Source organism: Camelus ferus, chromosome 34 (genome assembly GCF_009834535.1).
Source record: "Camelus ferus isolate YT-003-E chromosome 34, BCGSAC_Cfer_1.0, whole genome shotgun sequence".
Classification (NCBI taxonomy): domain Eukaryota; kingdom Metazoa; phylum Chordata; class Mammalia; order Artiodactyla; family Camelidae; genus Camelus; species Camelus ferus.
This window is the reverse complement of record NC_045729.1, coordinates 8,155,619-8,172,037: the sequence shown is the minus strand read 5'-3', so window position 1 is coordinate 8,172,037 and position 16,419 is coordinate 8,155,619. Positions and strand designations below refer to the sequence as shown.

At 38.7% G+C, this 16,419-nt stretch overlaps 1 protein-coding gene across 2 annotated transcripts in view; it reads right to left on the bottom strand.

Annotated features, from left to right (window-relative positions):
- The window catches only part of GYS2 (glycogen synthase 2), a 39,724-nt gene that overhangs the window by 5,304 nt on the left and 18,001 nt on the right, over positions 1–16,419 (bottom strand). For both annotated transcript variants that reach the window (XM_032473002.1, XM_032473001.1), the window contains exons 7-13: positions 16,167–16,287; positions 13,640–13,746; positions 12,917–12,976; positions 11,929–12,007; positions 11,037–11,150; positions 3,560–3,686; positions 336–431 (exon numbers count right to left, since the gene is read on the bottom strand). In XM_032473002.1, the coding sequence (XP_032328893.1) occupies positions 336–431; positions 3,560–3,686; positions 11,037–11,150; positions 11,929–12,007; positions 12,917–12,976; positions 13,640–13,746; positions 16,167–16,287 (704 nt within the window). The remainder of the gene's footprint in view (positions 1–335; positions 432–3,559; positions 3,687–11,036; positions 11,151–11,928; positions 12,008–12,916; positions 12,977–13,639; positions 13,747–16,166; positions 16,288–16,419) is intronic.

Sequence of the window (16,419 nt, the reverse complement as noted above, 5' to 3'; positions counted from 1 at the left end):
CAATACACGTACTCTAAAGCCATGGTTATTGTAATATTACTTCTAGGTAGTGGAGGGCCAAACCAGTACAGAAAAACAAAAAGGTAAAAGGGCAAGGTTTGTCCAGATTTAGCACTCTTTTTGTAGTTTGTCTTTTGGGCAACATATTTAATATTAAATATCATTTTTATCTTTTCTCTGGACCATAGGATGAAATCTACTTTTAATTAAATGGGAAGTATAAACGTTAGTTTAATCATCGGGATAGTCTCCGAGTTTGCTCTGTAAAGACCCGTGCTACGTTTGGTTAGAGATCTCACTTCTTCCTGGGCGGGGTTAATGACAAAAAAGCTCACCATATGCAGCAGGATCAGCCACGTGCTCCTGCATGAAACAGCCAAAGCCGGAGAGGTTGGTGGTTACGCTGGGGATACCCATCACGGTGCATTCGGCTGCCAGGGGAAACAGACAAAGGCGTGGCTTCAGACCAGCTCCCACTTCCTCTCAGGCAGAGGAGAAAAGCCCCAGCCCACCCAGTAGTAGCAACGTTTAGTCTGTGCCAGCCCAGTACTAAGGTGCTCTTTACATGCATGGGCTGATTTCATCTTCTCACAACCCCACGCAACAAGGCTATCCTTGTCCCCATCCTATGGATGAAGACACTGAGGCACAGAGTGGTAAATGGCTTGCCCGGCTTCACAAAGCCAGGGACGTGGTAGCTCTGGGATTTGAAGCCAGCACCCAGCTGCAGAGCTCTTGCTGGGAATGGCTGCTCAACCCTGCCTCTCCCATCCCAGCTGGCTTTCATTTTGCTTTGTTCTAAGCTTGGGTCTCTAAGTGTCCGGCAAGTTTATGGACAGGACCAGGTCCCACCTCGTATGCATCTCCCTTGTCACAAATCCCTTCCACTTTCTTAGGTGCTAGGTGAACCCATGGTTCCTTTCAGTCCTCTGTCACCTTTTGGTTAAAACGTTTTTGTTTTTTTTTTTCAGAAAATAGCAGATACGTCTTAAGAAATGTTACCACTCTTAAGAATGTTTGGATTTGAAACCACTCCCAGGAATGTTTGAATTTGTAATTCATATTTGATTATGGAATTACTCTTGGTTGGCTAGTGAGGATGGGTGAAAAAAATGGAGATTTCCTCATTACCCATGGACTCCTGTTCTGCAAATATTTCCTCTTGGTTTAGCTCTAGAGAGCAGTGGTTTCTGAATCTGGGGAGGAGAGGAAGGTGGGACAGGGATTACTGACCCATTTGAGAATCTGATGAAAGCTCTGGGACTCCTCCCCAGAAAAATCTTGCCTATAATTCTATGGAACTTCACAGATACTAGTTTGTTTTTTTTTAATTTAATTATTTTTGTTGTTGTGGAGGAGGTAATTAGGTTTATTTATTTATTTATTTTAATAGAGGTACTGAGGATTGAACCCAGGACCTCATGCATGCTAAACATGCACTCTATCACTGAGTGATATCACTATACCCTCCCCCACAAATCCTTAGTTTTATTAAATACTCAGTAACACACATATAATCAAATGCCAGGGACCCATGTTCATTGACTAAGTTTAATGCAATAAGTGCTTATCTTCATTGGGTTTCCTCAAAACACGAAACACAGATTCTAGTAAATACTCCTGGAGTGAGAGTTAGTACCACGTAAAACAATTATCCTAAAAAATTAGAGTTATCTAATATGCTAATGCCAAACTCACACCACCAGAAGTTTTGCTGTTTCTGGAACGACAGGTTAGGTAAGGAGTGGCCAACTTCCTTTGGTTAATTTGAAACAGAGAATGACTCATTCACTACAGAATACATATTTCTCACACCCCTTTTTCCATCTATTTATCTTTTATAACACCTTCTCTGGTCTTTATCAGAACACACTAGATATATTTCCTCTATCATTTTGAGTTAAGTTTAACTTTGTGCTATAAAATGATATTCTGGTAGAAAGTCCACTGAAAGATCTATAACATTCTCTTCACTCAATACACATCACTTCCCACATCCCCTGCGTCAGTCATGCTTTGGTTTTGTGCTTCTCTCTCTGCGATGCTTCCAACAGTAAATTATGTTACTTAGTAGAAATAAGAGGAATAAGAGTTAATAACAAAGTTTTAAGTTCATCAAGTGAATTTTAAAAATGTGTCTCAAAAGATAGACACTCTGTGATAAACAATTTAAGGTCATTACGTGGACATTTCATAGGTAAGAAGACATTGCCTTCACCGAAGTGGAGCTGGTGACTAGAACAATTTTTAGAACCACAAGAGAGGTAGCTGGAAGAGCTAGAGCAACAACTTTTCTAAGTCATGTTTCAAGAAGGGATAATTCTTTATCACTTTTCCCCCTCAAAGTTCTGATGTTTCTACAGCTGCTGGCAAATTATTTTTGGTGGAACCTGTAGCAACAGCATAGAACCTCATGGCAAAAGGTGCAGAGCTTTCATGTCACTCCTATTGTAAAAGTTATAGCATCCTACTTATACAGAATTTTAAAGTCTATACTTAAATTCTGGGGTCAGAATGCAAAGATTAGAAAAATCTGCTTCTTTATAATTCAGCTTATGACCTCTCTGACCCTGACGGCTGCTGTCCATTACTTGGGCAACGATGTCTTTGAGATGCAGTAGGCAAAATGTATTCATTATAAATAAAAATTGCTTTCTGAGCCTTTTTAATAAACAATTATAAGTGGAATTATATCTACACTAGGAGAAAAATCTCTGATCACCAATAAGACGGAAAAAACCCAGCATTGTCTTTTTTGCATTGGCATGTATTTAAAGTACTGATTTCCTTTTAATTAGGCATTTCAGTACAGATACAAGTTGATTGCTCAACCATGCTGGTAGGCACCAGAAAAGAAAAGCAGATAGTGGGTCTGAGAATCCACCATCTGTTAAAAAATTACATTAGGGGAAGGCGGCAGATGGAGGGTCAGAATGGAACTACGTCATTGGGCATAATACCTACCATGGAACTGGCATTTTATCTTTAATGTACCTCTTTTTCAAGAGACTTGGGTGTGAAGATGACTTTTCACTGTACATCTTCTTATACTATTTCTGTCTTTAACCATGTGAATGGGTTATCTAATTAAGAATTAAATGTATCTATTAATCTAAAAAAAAGAATTCTTCTGAAATAGAATAGACCTGTTTTAGAAAACAATTCTGTGGGACCATTGTTTCTCATATTAACCCTCCTTACGGTTCGTGTCTCCTTCGTAGTAATGAATGGGACTGGTGGAGTTCACTAAAAATATGTAATCTTTATAAAACATTCTTTTTCTTTGGAATGCAGCAATAATTCAGATATCCACAAAAATAAGCCAACCACAATCTCGTATACTTACCCAAAAGATGATTTATTATGTCCTTATTCTTAGGTCAGGAGCTAGCATAAAATTGATCCCTGAGAGAGATCCAACCAAAATCACTTTCAAAACAAACCACAAAACCAAAACCCTGGTAAAAATTACATATCAACTTTGAATATTACATACATATGCATAGAATAATATACTAATACAATTTAGAACATTTCACAGTCTATACATGTCACATACCTGGAGTATAACCCCAGGGCTCATAGTATGATGGAAATACACCAAGATGACAACCGCGGACAAACTCTTCATAATCCATGGGTAACAAGGGGCTGGTGGAGGATAGGAACTCTGGATGCAAAATCACCTACAAAAGAAAAATTCGAATGAGAAAAGAAAAAAGAAATTAAAGCAAGAAGTCTTATAGTTTGGTTATTTCAATACTATAGAATCCTTCTGTTCTAGATTCAGAGGGGAAAAAAAGAGAGCGAGAAATAAGAAAAAAGATAAAGGAAAAGGTCTGGGTGTTTTTTCTCCTCTCTCCGTTCTGTGTTAATATCTACTCTGTGGACTAACTTTCCCTCACGTTCCAAGGCCTAGACTGGAGGATAGAGTTAGTGTATCCATTTTGGTTCTTGTGCTAAACTCCTCCAACTCAGCCCTGATGAACAATAAAGATTTTTTTTTCAGTTCTCTAACTGTTGGCCCCTGTCTTACGTCTCAGTTTATTCCCACCTTGAGCAGGAGGAGGGGGAGCTACACCTACAAGCCCCAAGCACGACTTAGCCAAGTGAAATGGAGCAACGGGTCAATTTCAAGTTACCAGAGTGATGTCACTGAACTGGAGATGGGAAAAGCAGTGGTAGTCCATACAAGGTATTTCCACCATGCGAGTACAACACTCACAAACTACCTCAAGAGCCTGGGTAATAGGAAAACGTAGTAAATAGGATGCGATGAATTTTAAGCATTACCTTTCTTTTTAGCATAATCGATTTACATTTTTCAAATTTTATGTAATTTAATTTTACACAATGGCTGGGTTTAAAACTGGACCACAGCGTTGCTGAAAATTTAGCAATTGGCTCTTGTGCACTGGTATTAGCCTGCTCTCGGGGTGCAATGCCTGTAATTTTCTGCAAAGGCAGAGACCAGAGAGGGCGTGGCTGTACTTGGAAAGTTGTGAATAGAATAGCTACTTAACGGATCACCTAGATGAATGAGTTCTATTCCTCCTATTTATTAAATTTATGAATTATACATTATAATATAATTATAATATAAAAATTATATTATTATCCTAGTACTGTAAAATCGGATTTAAAAAATTTATTAGAATTTATTTTGAATAACTACTTAGCTATAGGGGGAGGCTGACAGATAACCTGTCTGGTGAGGACTTTAATAAAATGGAGAAAGAGGAGGATTATATATACATGTTTATATATAAATTATATATTTTAATATATACTAAATGTTAATTTTATATAATTATATATAAATACATGTATGTATGTGTGTATATATATATATAATTTGAAATAACCCCAAATTTACAGAAAATTTGCAAGTCCAATGTGAAGAGAATAATTTTTCCAGAACCATTTGTGTATAAATGGCAGACTGCATGCCCATCATCCACAAATACTGAACATGTATTTCCCACAAACAAGAACATTCTCTTACATAACCACAATAGAACGATCAAAATCAGGAAATTAACACTGATACATCACTACTATCTAATCCTTAAATCCCATTCAAGCGTCTCCAGTGGTTCAAACACTGTTCTTTAAACCAAAGGATCCAGTTCACAGTCACACGTGACATTTAGTTGTCACTTCTCACTAGTTTCCTTCAATCTGGAAGAGTTGACCGTGCTGGCAACTTGACCTTGGACTTCCCAACCTCCAGAACTCTGAGAAATAAAAGTTTGCTGTTCATAAGGCACCCAGTCTGTGGTATTTGGCTACAGCAGCCTGAACAGACTAAGACAATCGTCCCCCATGTGACTAGTCCCTCCGTCCCTCTGTCTCACACACATGGACTCTGCCTCACTCCTCTCTGGCTCTGACCCCTGTCCTGAGTGTCACTCCCTGCTGTGTGGACCCTCCTCACCCTGCGTGGGCTCCAACTCCTTTCTCTGGACTCCCTCAGCATGACCCCCTCCCAGTGTAGACACCTACCTTGTACTCCCCCAGCTAACAGCTTCAGAGCTGAATTATTTGGGAAGGGAAAAGAGAAGAGGAAGAAGAAGAAGAAAAAGAAGCTTAAAAAAAAAAAAAAGACAAAAACAAGCACACAATCCTTGTTATATTCTGTTCATGGAATAAGTGTTTATTCTTCCAAAAAGGTTACATCAAAGAAAAGCCCTAATTTTAGATATACCACAATAATAATAACAGTTATATAGTACTTCATATACTTTAAATCACGTTCACGTATGTTGCCTCATTTAATCTTACAACATTGTGTGATGGTGAGGGTGGTCATTCTCATTATCTTAATTTTAGAAATAAGGAATCTAAGACTTCACAGACATTTGTTCCATCTCAGTAGACCCATAAAGAGGAGATACGTTAAACCTAAGAAATAAAATGGTAACGTGTCCCCAACAAGTACCTATGAATGATGGTTTAGTCAATCACAGGAATCACAAACTGGCAAAGCAAAAAATGGATAAAGTACTTTCCTCCACAAAGCATAATTTTAGTTCCCATCACGTGCAAAGTACTGTGAAAAAAGACCAAAGACACAGACACAGGCTGAGTCTGGGCAACCACCAGGTCAGAATTCCATTGCACTCTGTTGGCAAACACCAGCAGAGGGGGATTTAATAGGCATTGTGTCTCCTTTGGCTTTTCCAAGCTTAGGAAAATCTGTACTCTCCAAAGCCCATTTTGGAACATGAAAACCTCACGGCTCATTCATTTTGTTTCCAGCCAAAAAGGATGACAGCATGACTAAAATAAGAAAACAGCTGCTCTGGGCCCTCGAACAGCCAATGGCCGAAGCCCAGGGCAGAGGAAAGGATGTCAGAGGTCAGCCCAAGGTTACGGGGAGGAGTAAATGAGATCCTGCACACAAAAGGCCCCAGCAGAGCACCTGGCTCACAGCAGACCCTGGATCAGTCGGGACAAAAAAAAAATAAACAAAAACTTGCCAGGACCGTATTTATCCTGGGAAGGAAGTAAGGTCCCAATGGAGTTAGGTGACTTTCACGGAGTGGGAGCACAGGGTCCAGACTTGAAATCTGCAGTCTCGGCTACCAAGGCAAGACCACTGATCAGTTCAAATTCAAAATAGTGTGCAATGCTTCCCAAACCAAATGGTTGCATTCATATAAAAACCTTGTCAGTTCAGTCGGAGAGTCAAGAACCATATATAGCCGTCTCTAAATATGCAGGCGATCAAAGAGATATTAGCACTGAATGAGTGTGAAGCTTTTAAAGGATGATATTAATAAAATTAAATACCTCATTCTGAACTGACAAAAATTGATCTCAGTGCTCTGAGTGTATGTTGTTAAAGAGGGGCTATTCTTTAATTTCTTTTGTGTGTGTTCACTTTATGATAATAATCAATGAATAGCTCAAAAAGTTCAGGAGTTTAACTGCACAAACACAACTTGTATGAGACCAGCTTCCTTCTCCGTTCACTCTGCCGAAGTCATAGATGTATTTTATATCTCTGTGCCTTTTCATCCACTTCCTCTGCCTGATGAGCCCACCCTTTTATTATTTGCTTGATAAACTTCTGCTCATTGATCAACAGATCATCTGTTTTATAAAACATGTTATTAAATCCTGCAGGCAAAGATCAATCTTCTGCCTTCTACTCTCACTAAACTCTGTTCACACTTCTAAAAAAATATTGAGCAGCTATAATGTACCAGGCACTGGACTGGGTACTAATAAAAGGTAACATTTATTATGTGCCAGGGACCATGCTAAATCGGTAGCTATTATTTTTCAGTCCTCACAACAATTCTCTGAGTCTGTCTATATTATCACCATTTACAGGTGAGAAGACTGAGGCACAGGTAGATGAAGTAAACTTACAAACTGAGTAAGTGGCAGAGATTTAAAGTCTGAGGACAGTCTTGAAGGATTTGGCATACAGCCTTCATTAGAGATGGGACAGCCCCTGAATCTGCTGCTCAGATTTCCTTCACGAGATCCTGGCCCAGGATCTTGATTGATAGCCCCAAGTGCATCCCCTGTGCACCTCCCACAGCGGCTGCTCCCAGCCTGTAGGACCTGCGGACACGGACATGTGTATCCGTGCTAACCCATTTCTCCCCATCGGGTGATTCTTTTCATGGGCAACTTTTGTTTGGGGGGAATCCCCACCCCTACACATGGAAATCCCTATTAAAACTGTTGCATTGAATTGTTCATAAAGGCACCCATCTGCCTGCCAACCTGAAACCCCTGGTTGCGGGAAGTACACATGAAGGTAAAACACAAGGAAAAAGTGTTCGATAAAGGAAAATGTCTATAGGAACAGTAATATACTTAAAATAAGTCAACAGAAAACCAAAGTACACACACTCCCAAATGGGGATCTTTTGTATTAAAGAAAGGAAGCCTCTTTTTTTTTTTTTGTATAATAATTCTGAATTTGTTTTAGCTGTAGACTGAGTGTACTGTTGAAAACTACCTTTGTTTGTTTCTGTGGGCCCATCAGCATGCACGTGTGTGTGTGTGTGTGTGTGTGTGTGTGTGTGTGTGTTTCCTTCCATTCACTGGCAAGCCATGCCGAGTGGTCTCGGGCCACTGCTTTTCCCATTTATACTGTTCTATATGTGTGTATTTTTTAGTGTATTTGCTGATTTTTTGTTAGTTCTAGTGTTTTGTTAATTACAATTGACTTTTCTTTCTAAAAAAAAGGCTGAGTATCTTTTAGCACTGGGCTACACCCTGTAGGTCTCCCTACCTCACCCCTCCTTCTTCTCATCCTCTCATCCCACCTTCAGCCTTGTTCCTTCTTCTGGCTGCACCTCCCTGCCTGCTTTGCTTTCAACCTCTTGATTCTTCACAGGCATTTTCTGCCAACAAGCGTTTTCCTGTCTACTCCTGTCTTGCTGTCTGCTTCTCAGGGAACAAAAACCGAGAAATCAAACATGATCGCTGCCTCAAAGAACCCAGAGTCTCAGGGGAAATGGACATGTGAATTAAAATATAGAAAACTCAGTGTGATCATTGCTATAATCACAGTAAACAGGGAGTGTCTTGAGAACACAGATAAGGCAACAGCTGTTCTCTGTGGCGTAGATGAATGGACATTAAGGAACAGTGTAAAGAAGACATGACTTTTAGGTTAGATCCCGGAAGAACTGTTAGAATAACTGAGATAAGGTTATCTCAGAAGAAGAGAATAAAATCAGCAAATACACAGATATATGAAAGTGTTTAATACTTTTAGGAAATGTTACTTGTCCACTCCTGGGAAATTGCTTCATTGTCACTACACTGTTTTAAAAAAAAGTATCAATCTGTATTTATTGTACACAAGTGCCAACCACGAAGAGATCGTCAGATTCAGATTTAGATGTGGGTGTGACATGAAAGGTTCTGGGAAAAACAGACATCTACAGGGAAAGAAAAGATTTTCTTGCTCCCACTATTTTCTCTCCAAAGGACAAAAAACTTGAGAAGGACCAGTCTGGAGTAAACGACACGAGAATGAAACTAAGTAAGTGTTGACACACTCTGTGGATCCAGTCCTGCTGAAAAAACTTAAAAGGATGGGGCATCCTTGGCAGAGACCGTCCTGCATTTCCAGGGGGAAATGTGTAGCCTGACTACTATAGGTGCACTAAGTGAAATTTTGGAAATCCAGAAACACAAATGAGAAATAAAAACCACCCATAATTCTGTGTCTTGGGGCAACATACACACATATGTGTGTGTAGAATATTTTTGCAATGAAAGGGTTAACACAACACAAAACATTTTATAAACAGCTTGCATCATTTAATGCTGTATTATGAATTCTTCCTACTATCACGACATTTTCTCCTGCCTTGATTTCTGAGATCTTTTCCTCTGTCTTTCTTTCAATCTCCTCTGAACTCTTGAAGTTTCCTTGGGTCAACAGTCTTCTTCATTCATTCAGCCTGGTCTCCCAGCCTGGCAGGGTCGTCATTACCTGGTCTCCACTCCTGCCCACATGCCGACAGCTCCCTTCACAACTGTCCGGATGAACCCCAGGCTTATGTTTTCTAAGTACCTCTTAAGCATCTTAACTTGAATATCTCACATGTAACTCAAACTCAGTCTATCAAAATCTGAACTCAGTTCATAACAAGACCCCTCAAACCAACTTCTTTTAAAGCCTCTCCTTAAATTTTAGAAAATATTGGTTACATACTGAAGCCTAACCTTCTCCCTCTTTCTCACTGTCAGTGCCCACTGGTCACTAAGTATGGTCTTTTCTGCAGGCAACCAACTCTTCCATTGTTCCATCCTCTCTAGCTTTGCCGACAAGGCCTTTGTAAGGGATCCTCAGTGCTTCTTACCGCATCCCTGTACTGTGTGTCTCTTACTGCATCCCTGTACTGTTGCAGTAGGTCCTTAATTTGTCTCCATGACATCCATTCACACCTACATCAATGAGTGAGTGCAGGGTGAGAAATAAATTTCAGGATAGACTAATTTTTCCCCCAGAAATTTTGCAGAGAAGAGTAGAAAAGAAACATTTAAAAACATCAAGAGGAGACAAGGTTAAGGCAAAGTTGTTTATTTTTTAATGTGGAAAAATTTAAGAAATATCTGTAGACAGCAAGGGAAGGGCTAGTAATCCTAGAAAATAAAAGAGGGTAATTTCCTAAGAATGTGGGAGGGAATAAGATCCCAGAAAAACCCTTAGAATCTGAAGGAAAAGAAGTAAGCATAGGTCAGAATTTATATTTGAGGCCAGTATGATGGGACTTCAAAGGAGTTTATAACTCATAGGATTCTCAGGTCATCTGCTAAAGGTGAAAGGAGGAAGGGACAGTGGGAACTTGCCCTTGAAAAGATTGGTTAAAGCGTGTGATCTTGAACGCAACTTGATCTTGAATGCTGATGAGTGGAATTGAGTAGGGATAAGCAATTATCTGTGCACACGTTCGCCATTGACCCTCATGCCTACCACCACGCCTAGGACATAACAGATCCTCAGTAAACATCACAGAGTCGCAGTGGCAGAAAGCAGGTCTTATTTATACACCTAAAACTGTGCCTCATCATCATAGAAACTCAAGAGTCAAAGGAATGAATTGGTCTATAGAAAATTACAGAAAAAAACATCATTAGCCACATTCTCTGAAACTGGAAGCTTCTCATACCATAACCTTAAGTTGAACTTTATCAGGAAGAAACAAAGACAATTCAAGTTAATCTCAGAGAGTCATTAATTAAAGCAACTCTTAGAATATATGTGTTTCATTAAAAATTAGGCAATTTCCCTTATGCTCACTGACTGTATTGTGCAATGAAAATGAATGCTAAATTACCACTCAAAGTCCTAAATATGCTTCAGTTTTTAAGAATGATACCAAAATAGTTATTATTCTTTAGTTACCCAAGGCAGGAAGCAGAATTAATTTTCTCTAGAAATATTATTAAAAAAATTCTGATAGATGTTAAAACAAGTAAGGGTACTTCTAATAAATCCTCAAAAATATATTCTACATGATTCTGACGTGCCCCCACGGACCAATTAGTTCTACCTTGACTCTGTCTGTGCGGCCGTTGAAAAGCCCGATCCGTCTAATGGTGCTGAGGATGGGATCGGTGGAGTCATCAATCATGTTGTGAGTGGTCACTGGGGGCAAGGACTGCCGCTGAAGGAACGGAGAGAAGAAAATGTCAGTCGTGGAGAGAATCAATAAGTGTGACTAATTTCAACGATAGGTCATCGGACACACGTCATCCAACATTTATGCCTTCCAGTCAGAGACGACCCTAATGATGATGACAAATTGTATGAGTGTTCCAGAGGAGCATAATGGTTGAAGAACTTCCTTCGCAGATCGTGAACACACAATATTTTTGTTTTTCACCTGCAGCCACTATAGGAAAGGCCTAGAATTCTCGATGGCTTCTGGAACTTGTTTGGCATAAAAGTCCTGAAATCTTGACTGGCGACGAGCCACTCTCCCGGTTCCCACTAGGGGGCTGTCCTCCAGTGCCTCACTGCTATTGACAAGCTTTCTGTACGTAACTAACACACATTTTTCTCTTTTATCATAATTCCACTTGACTGAGAAACATTCACCTTTTCTCTATAGTGACTCCGAATTGTACGCTTTTTAAAAACTTTAGGAGGTTTTTGTTATCATTGCAATATACATAGTTTTTCAACTGGACGTATTGGTTCCGAATGTATTTTTAAAGTAGATACAAAGACAAGTTCCATGAGATGTTTTAAAGAGCCCTGAAAACCACTCATGAAAGAGAACATGCAAAGATATCACTTAGGTAAATACTTAAGAGTGACTTTCCTAGTTCTCAAATTTCAAAATTCCCCAAATGAACTGTTCCAATCAATTTTTAAAGATATTGATGGAAATAGACTTGAATAAACATGGGAAGTGCGTTGGGCACTTTTTTCTTTATTACCTGAGTTGAAAAGATGGCTCTTTTCATAATTGTTAGATCATCTCGATCCAAAATGGTGTTCATGTCAGGAATTTCTCCTCTGTGGGGAAAACAATTTTAATAATAAAAATAAAAAGTGCTAGCACCAATGGAGTGCCTCCTGTGCATCAGACTCTGTTCCAAGCACTTTAAAAATAAATGCAGAGCAAACATAGTTTCCTAATGAAGCTCACAGACACATTCCTACAGTGTGCAAAAGTCTGATAAAAGAACACCTTTGATAGCAGAAAAAAAATGAAATTAATTTTTAAAGCATTAATGTTGGTGAGCAGGAGAATTCTCTCATGATATTTTGCCAACTCCTGAATACAGTGTTCTCAAGTCTCTGTAACCTGTCCATCTGTGAGTTGATATTTTTACTGGTAGAAAGAAATGGTGCACACCTGCTGCCATGCACCAGGAGACAGCACACCTTTTTTTCATATTGAAACAAAATCCATATATTTTGTATACTTATTATTATTTTGTAATACATTTTAATTTGGCTTTATTATTTAGATTTCATTTTATTTATACATTTGTATATTTCATTTATTTATTTTTATTTAAATAATGTACATTATTTATTAAGCAAATATATGTTTGTTAACATATTAATTTAAAATACATGTTAATATAATTAATATAAGTATATACTTACTATATATTAAGTCAATATATATTTTGACTTAAAACCTTATGAAATCTCCCTCAGCTTCAGAATCTCCTTTAAGGAAATTTCCACTGAATTAGAACCCATCTGCCTTTATAAATATGTTCTCATTTGTGTAGCTTGTCTCACATATTTATCCAATGAAGAATAAAACAAAACCTGCTCATATGATGTAATGCATCTTCAAAGGGTAGTCATTCCCTTATATTTGGAACAAAATAAACATGGTGTCTAAATTATTAAGTGTAAATAGTGAAGCCCTACATGTTTGCAGTGTTGAGTGGTCCAAGCACCCACCTTAACAATGCATCGTACAGTTTCTTTCCAAACTTTTCCTTCACAGAATGCGCAGTGTCCCTGTGTGAATAGAAAGATTTACAACTTAAGTAATGTCACAATTTTAGTCATTTGCCACGACAGTGCTGTTGTTCCATCAGTGCATTCTTTGAAATTACAGGTCTCTTCTGTATAGCCTCTTCTATTATTTTCCTATTTGCCAATTTAGCCTGAGTTAAAACCGCCAGAGCTGAGGCAGCAGAATACCCTGACCAGGGCAGAGAGCATACCATTTTTTTTGCTTGATGATAATCTGGGGAGGGTGGGGGAAGGGAGAGGGAGTGGATGGAGGTACAGATGTAACATCGGGAATCCACTGACGATTGCTGAGTCTGGGCTGTTGGCGTGCAGGGGGTCATTACATGAATCTCTTTACTTTGACATATGTTTTTAAATCTCTGCAATTGAAAAAAAATTTTTTTAATTCAACCCATCTTTAAAGATTTCTACAGAGGCCTTATCCTACTGGGGTAGCTCACTTCAAAGTTCTTATACTCACACCGTTTCACAGGCATGACATAATCTAATATACCAGCCCAATGAAAAGAGAACCGAGTAACATTTGTGCTATCATAATCTTAAAGGAAAAGAAAAACAGTTCAAGGAACCAGATCGGAAATCATGCACTTGAAAAAAATCCCTTTCCACCTATTGCTTGAGAACATTTACAAGACGCGAGGTTACCAGAGCTGTTTTCGCACTGCCTGGCCTTTCAGGGTTTCCACATTGAAATTATTTGTCTTGGCAGGCATGATGAAAAACACCACCACGGTGACGTCACTTTTATGCATCTGATGGGGGATTAGAAAACACAACAGAGTGAACTATCAAAGATAAAATAAGCCATGTGACAGATGAACCTTACACTGTGAAAAACAGGGCATTAAAGTATCTTTAAATTAAAAAGAACATTTAAGTTATGATCCACAAAGAAATTACAGCCCCTGTCCTGAGGCTTTTTCAGAAATTTTAATTTAAATATGGCTTTAAATCAAGATTTTCCAATAAGCAATTAGAAAATCCACGCATAAGATATTTTCATGGTATCGACTACCTAAAATGGAGAACAATTGCTATTTGATATCACTGTGCTTTTCTGTGGTTAAAACAAGTTAAAATGTAAGTTATGATTCCATGGATAAAACTAGCTCTTTCAAATTTCAGATTGGAAAGTTAATGAACCTTTCATTTGGCTTTATTCTGTTTTTTTTTTTTTTTTTTTAACAGTGAATTCATGAGGATGGGCACACATAGATTATTTAGTTTTCTATTAAGTGTCTTGATTCTCGTGAAGTTGCATTTTGGTTTCTTTAGCCCTGAAGTAAAGGAACAAGCATGAACTTCTGGTGTGGCAGCCACTCTGCTGGGTGATCTAAATGCATAACTTAACCCGAGCCTGGCAATAACCATGCACGCTACCATCAGTCTCCTCATTCATCTCAAAAGGGAGTTGCAAGAGGTTCAGTGTCTTGTCTGAGCTCCTATGACAGGTTATTGGCAAAGCAGGGATTCAAACTGTTTGTTGTTGTCTTTTCTTTGACTCTGCAATCTGTTTTCTTTTCCTCTTTTAACAAATACAATTGACCTGGAATTTCTCAGAAGGAAATGACAGGCCAAACAGCTGTGGGAATGAAATCATAAACTTACTTAAAACTGTGAACAGATGAATGCTCTTGCCTTCGGAAAATGACTATCCCCCGAGTGCGGGGCACTTAATCATCTAGTCCGTGGTCTCTGCCCTCTAGGGCCTGATATTCTGTTCAAAACATCGATAGGAGCCTCAGAGTAGGAAATTCTCCCCACGAGTAGCCAATGTGCTATTAAAGAATAACTATGCTATATGGAAAGAGAATGCTTTCTTTCAATTTCTCCAAGGATTGTAATAATTTTTGAGGTCTAGAATAAGAGAAACTGGGTTTTCTTTTTCACACTTAAAAATAAAGTGACTATTTAATAATGTATGCATAAATTGATTAATAATGTCCCTAAACATCATACGTGTTTGATCTAGCAGTGAATTCATCTGTAAGCTTGTTGAGTAGATACAGACCAGGAAATACTCTGAAATATATTATTCCAGCTTATTCTTGAATCATCTTTCTGGTCTTCAGTCCTCTTTTGTAGGCTTGGGTTTTTATTAATGTGGTTTTAGGAAATCTTTTAGCATACTTGGTACAATGTCTGCTCTAGGGCAAGGATAAACTACGTTCAAGAAGTAAAAATTTAACTGGAGAGCAGGACAGGGCTTAGCAAAGTTTAGACTGTCTCAAGATCTCAATAAAACTGGACTTCTACCCTGGTCTTCTGCATTTTCCTGTTACTTATTCTATATTTAGATGTGGTGTGATTGGAATGTAAGCCAATAATTTTCATCCAGAGCTATGACATGCTACTTCTATTGGCACAGGTTTTATTGCTGGGTTAGTTGGGAACCTATTTTAAGTCTTACCCTCCTGAACAAAAATTGAGTCCACATTGTTGGGAGTGGAAAACTCCTTTCCCTCCTTTGCGTTTCTGTGTGGTGGGACCTCTCCTAGTTTCACAGTGCAAGACTTTCAATCTCAAGGAAGGGACACTGCTAGTGAGTTGGGGGAGGTAGAGAGTTTGTGTGCGTCTGCCCTGTTCTCCAGAGAGCAGCTGTTGGCTGTCAGCTGTATTGCACATGTTCTTCTGAAAGCTTTGCTCCAGTTGTGGGAGGATGGCAGTGGCCAGAGCTGCCTGCAATTAGATGTCTAACACCAAGAAGTTTAATACCAACGTCCAGTCTTAGGAAGCCTATTGGTGCCATATACCCAAGCGACATGGTCCATTGTAGTCTTTATTGGTTTTTAAAAAGGTGAGATTTTGTTCTCCATTTGGTGTTTTTTTTTTATTTTTAAATATTTATCTTTTAATTGTTTCCAAACTCTTGGGAGGAGGGTGGGAAAAGGGATCTTATATGGTGGTCTTAAAACATTACACATATAATGTGATAAGCTTGTGGCTCTTTAAAAACTACCTAACAACTTAGACAAATATAAAAGTGAACAATGAGGCAGTCTTAATATGTAAATGGAAAGACCGAAGCCATTTGGAGAACAAGGCTGTCATTTTAAGTCTTCAAAATCATATACTCTTTTGAAAACGAGTTAAGAAGCCAGAAAATTCTTTACTTCCCGCAGAAGAAGGTTCTCCTATAAAAGCAATGCATGGCATTCTAGAGTGGTCTTACCCTCAGCAGGAAATTGAGCCTGGATAAGGATTCTAGGAAGATGTCAGCTCCTTTGTTTGAAAACTCATACCTCCCAGCAATGAAGAGGAACAACGTTTTTTCAAGATCAAAGTCCAGGTGACTAAAACAAAACAAACCAGTTTCAAACAAACTGAAGTAATAGCAACAAGATGTACACAGGAATTTCAAGTACGAAGGCAGCTGGGAAAGATAAACATTTACTCTAACCTACCCTGTTTTTCCTCTGTATCCC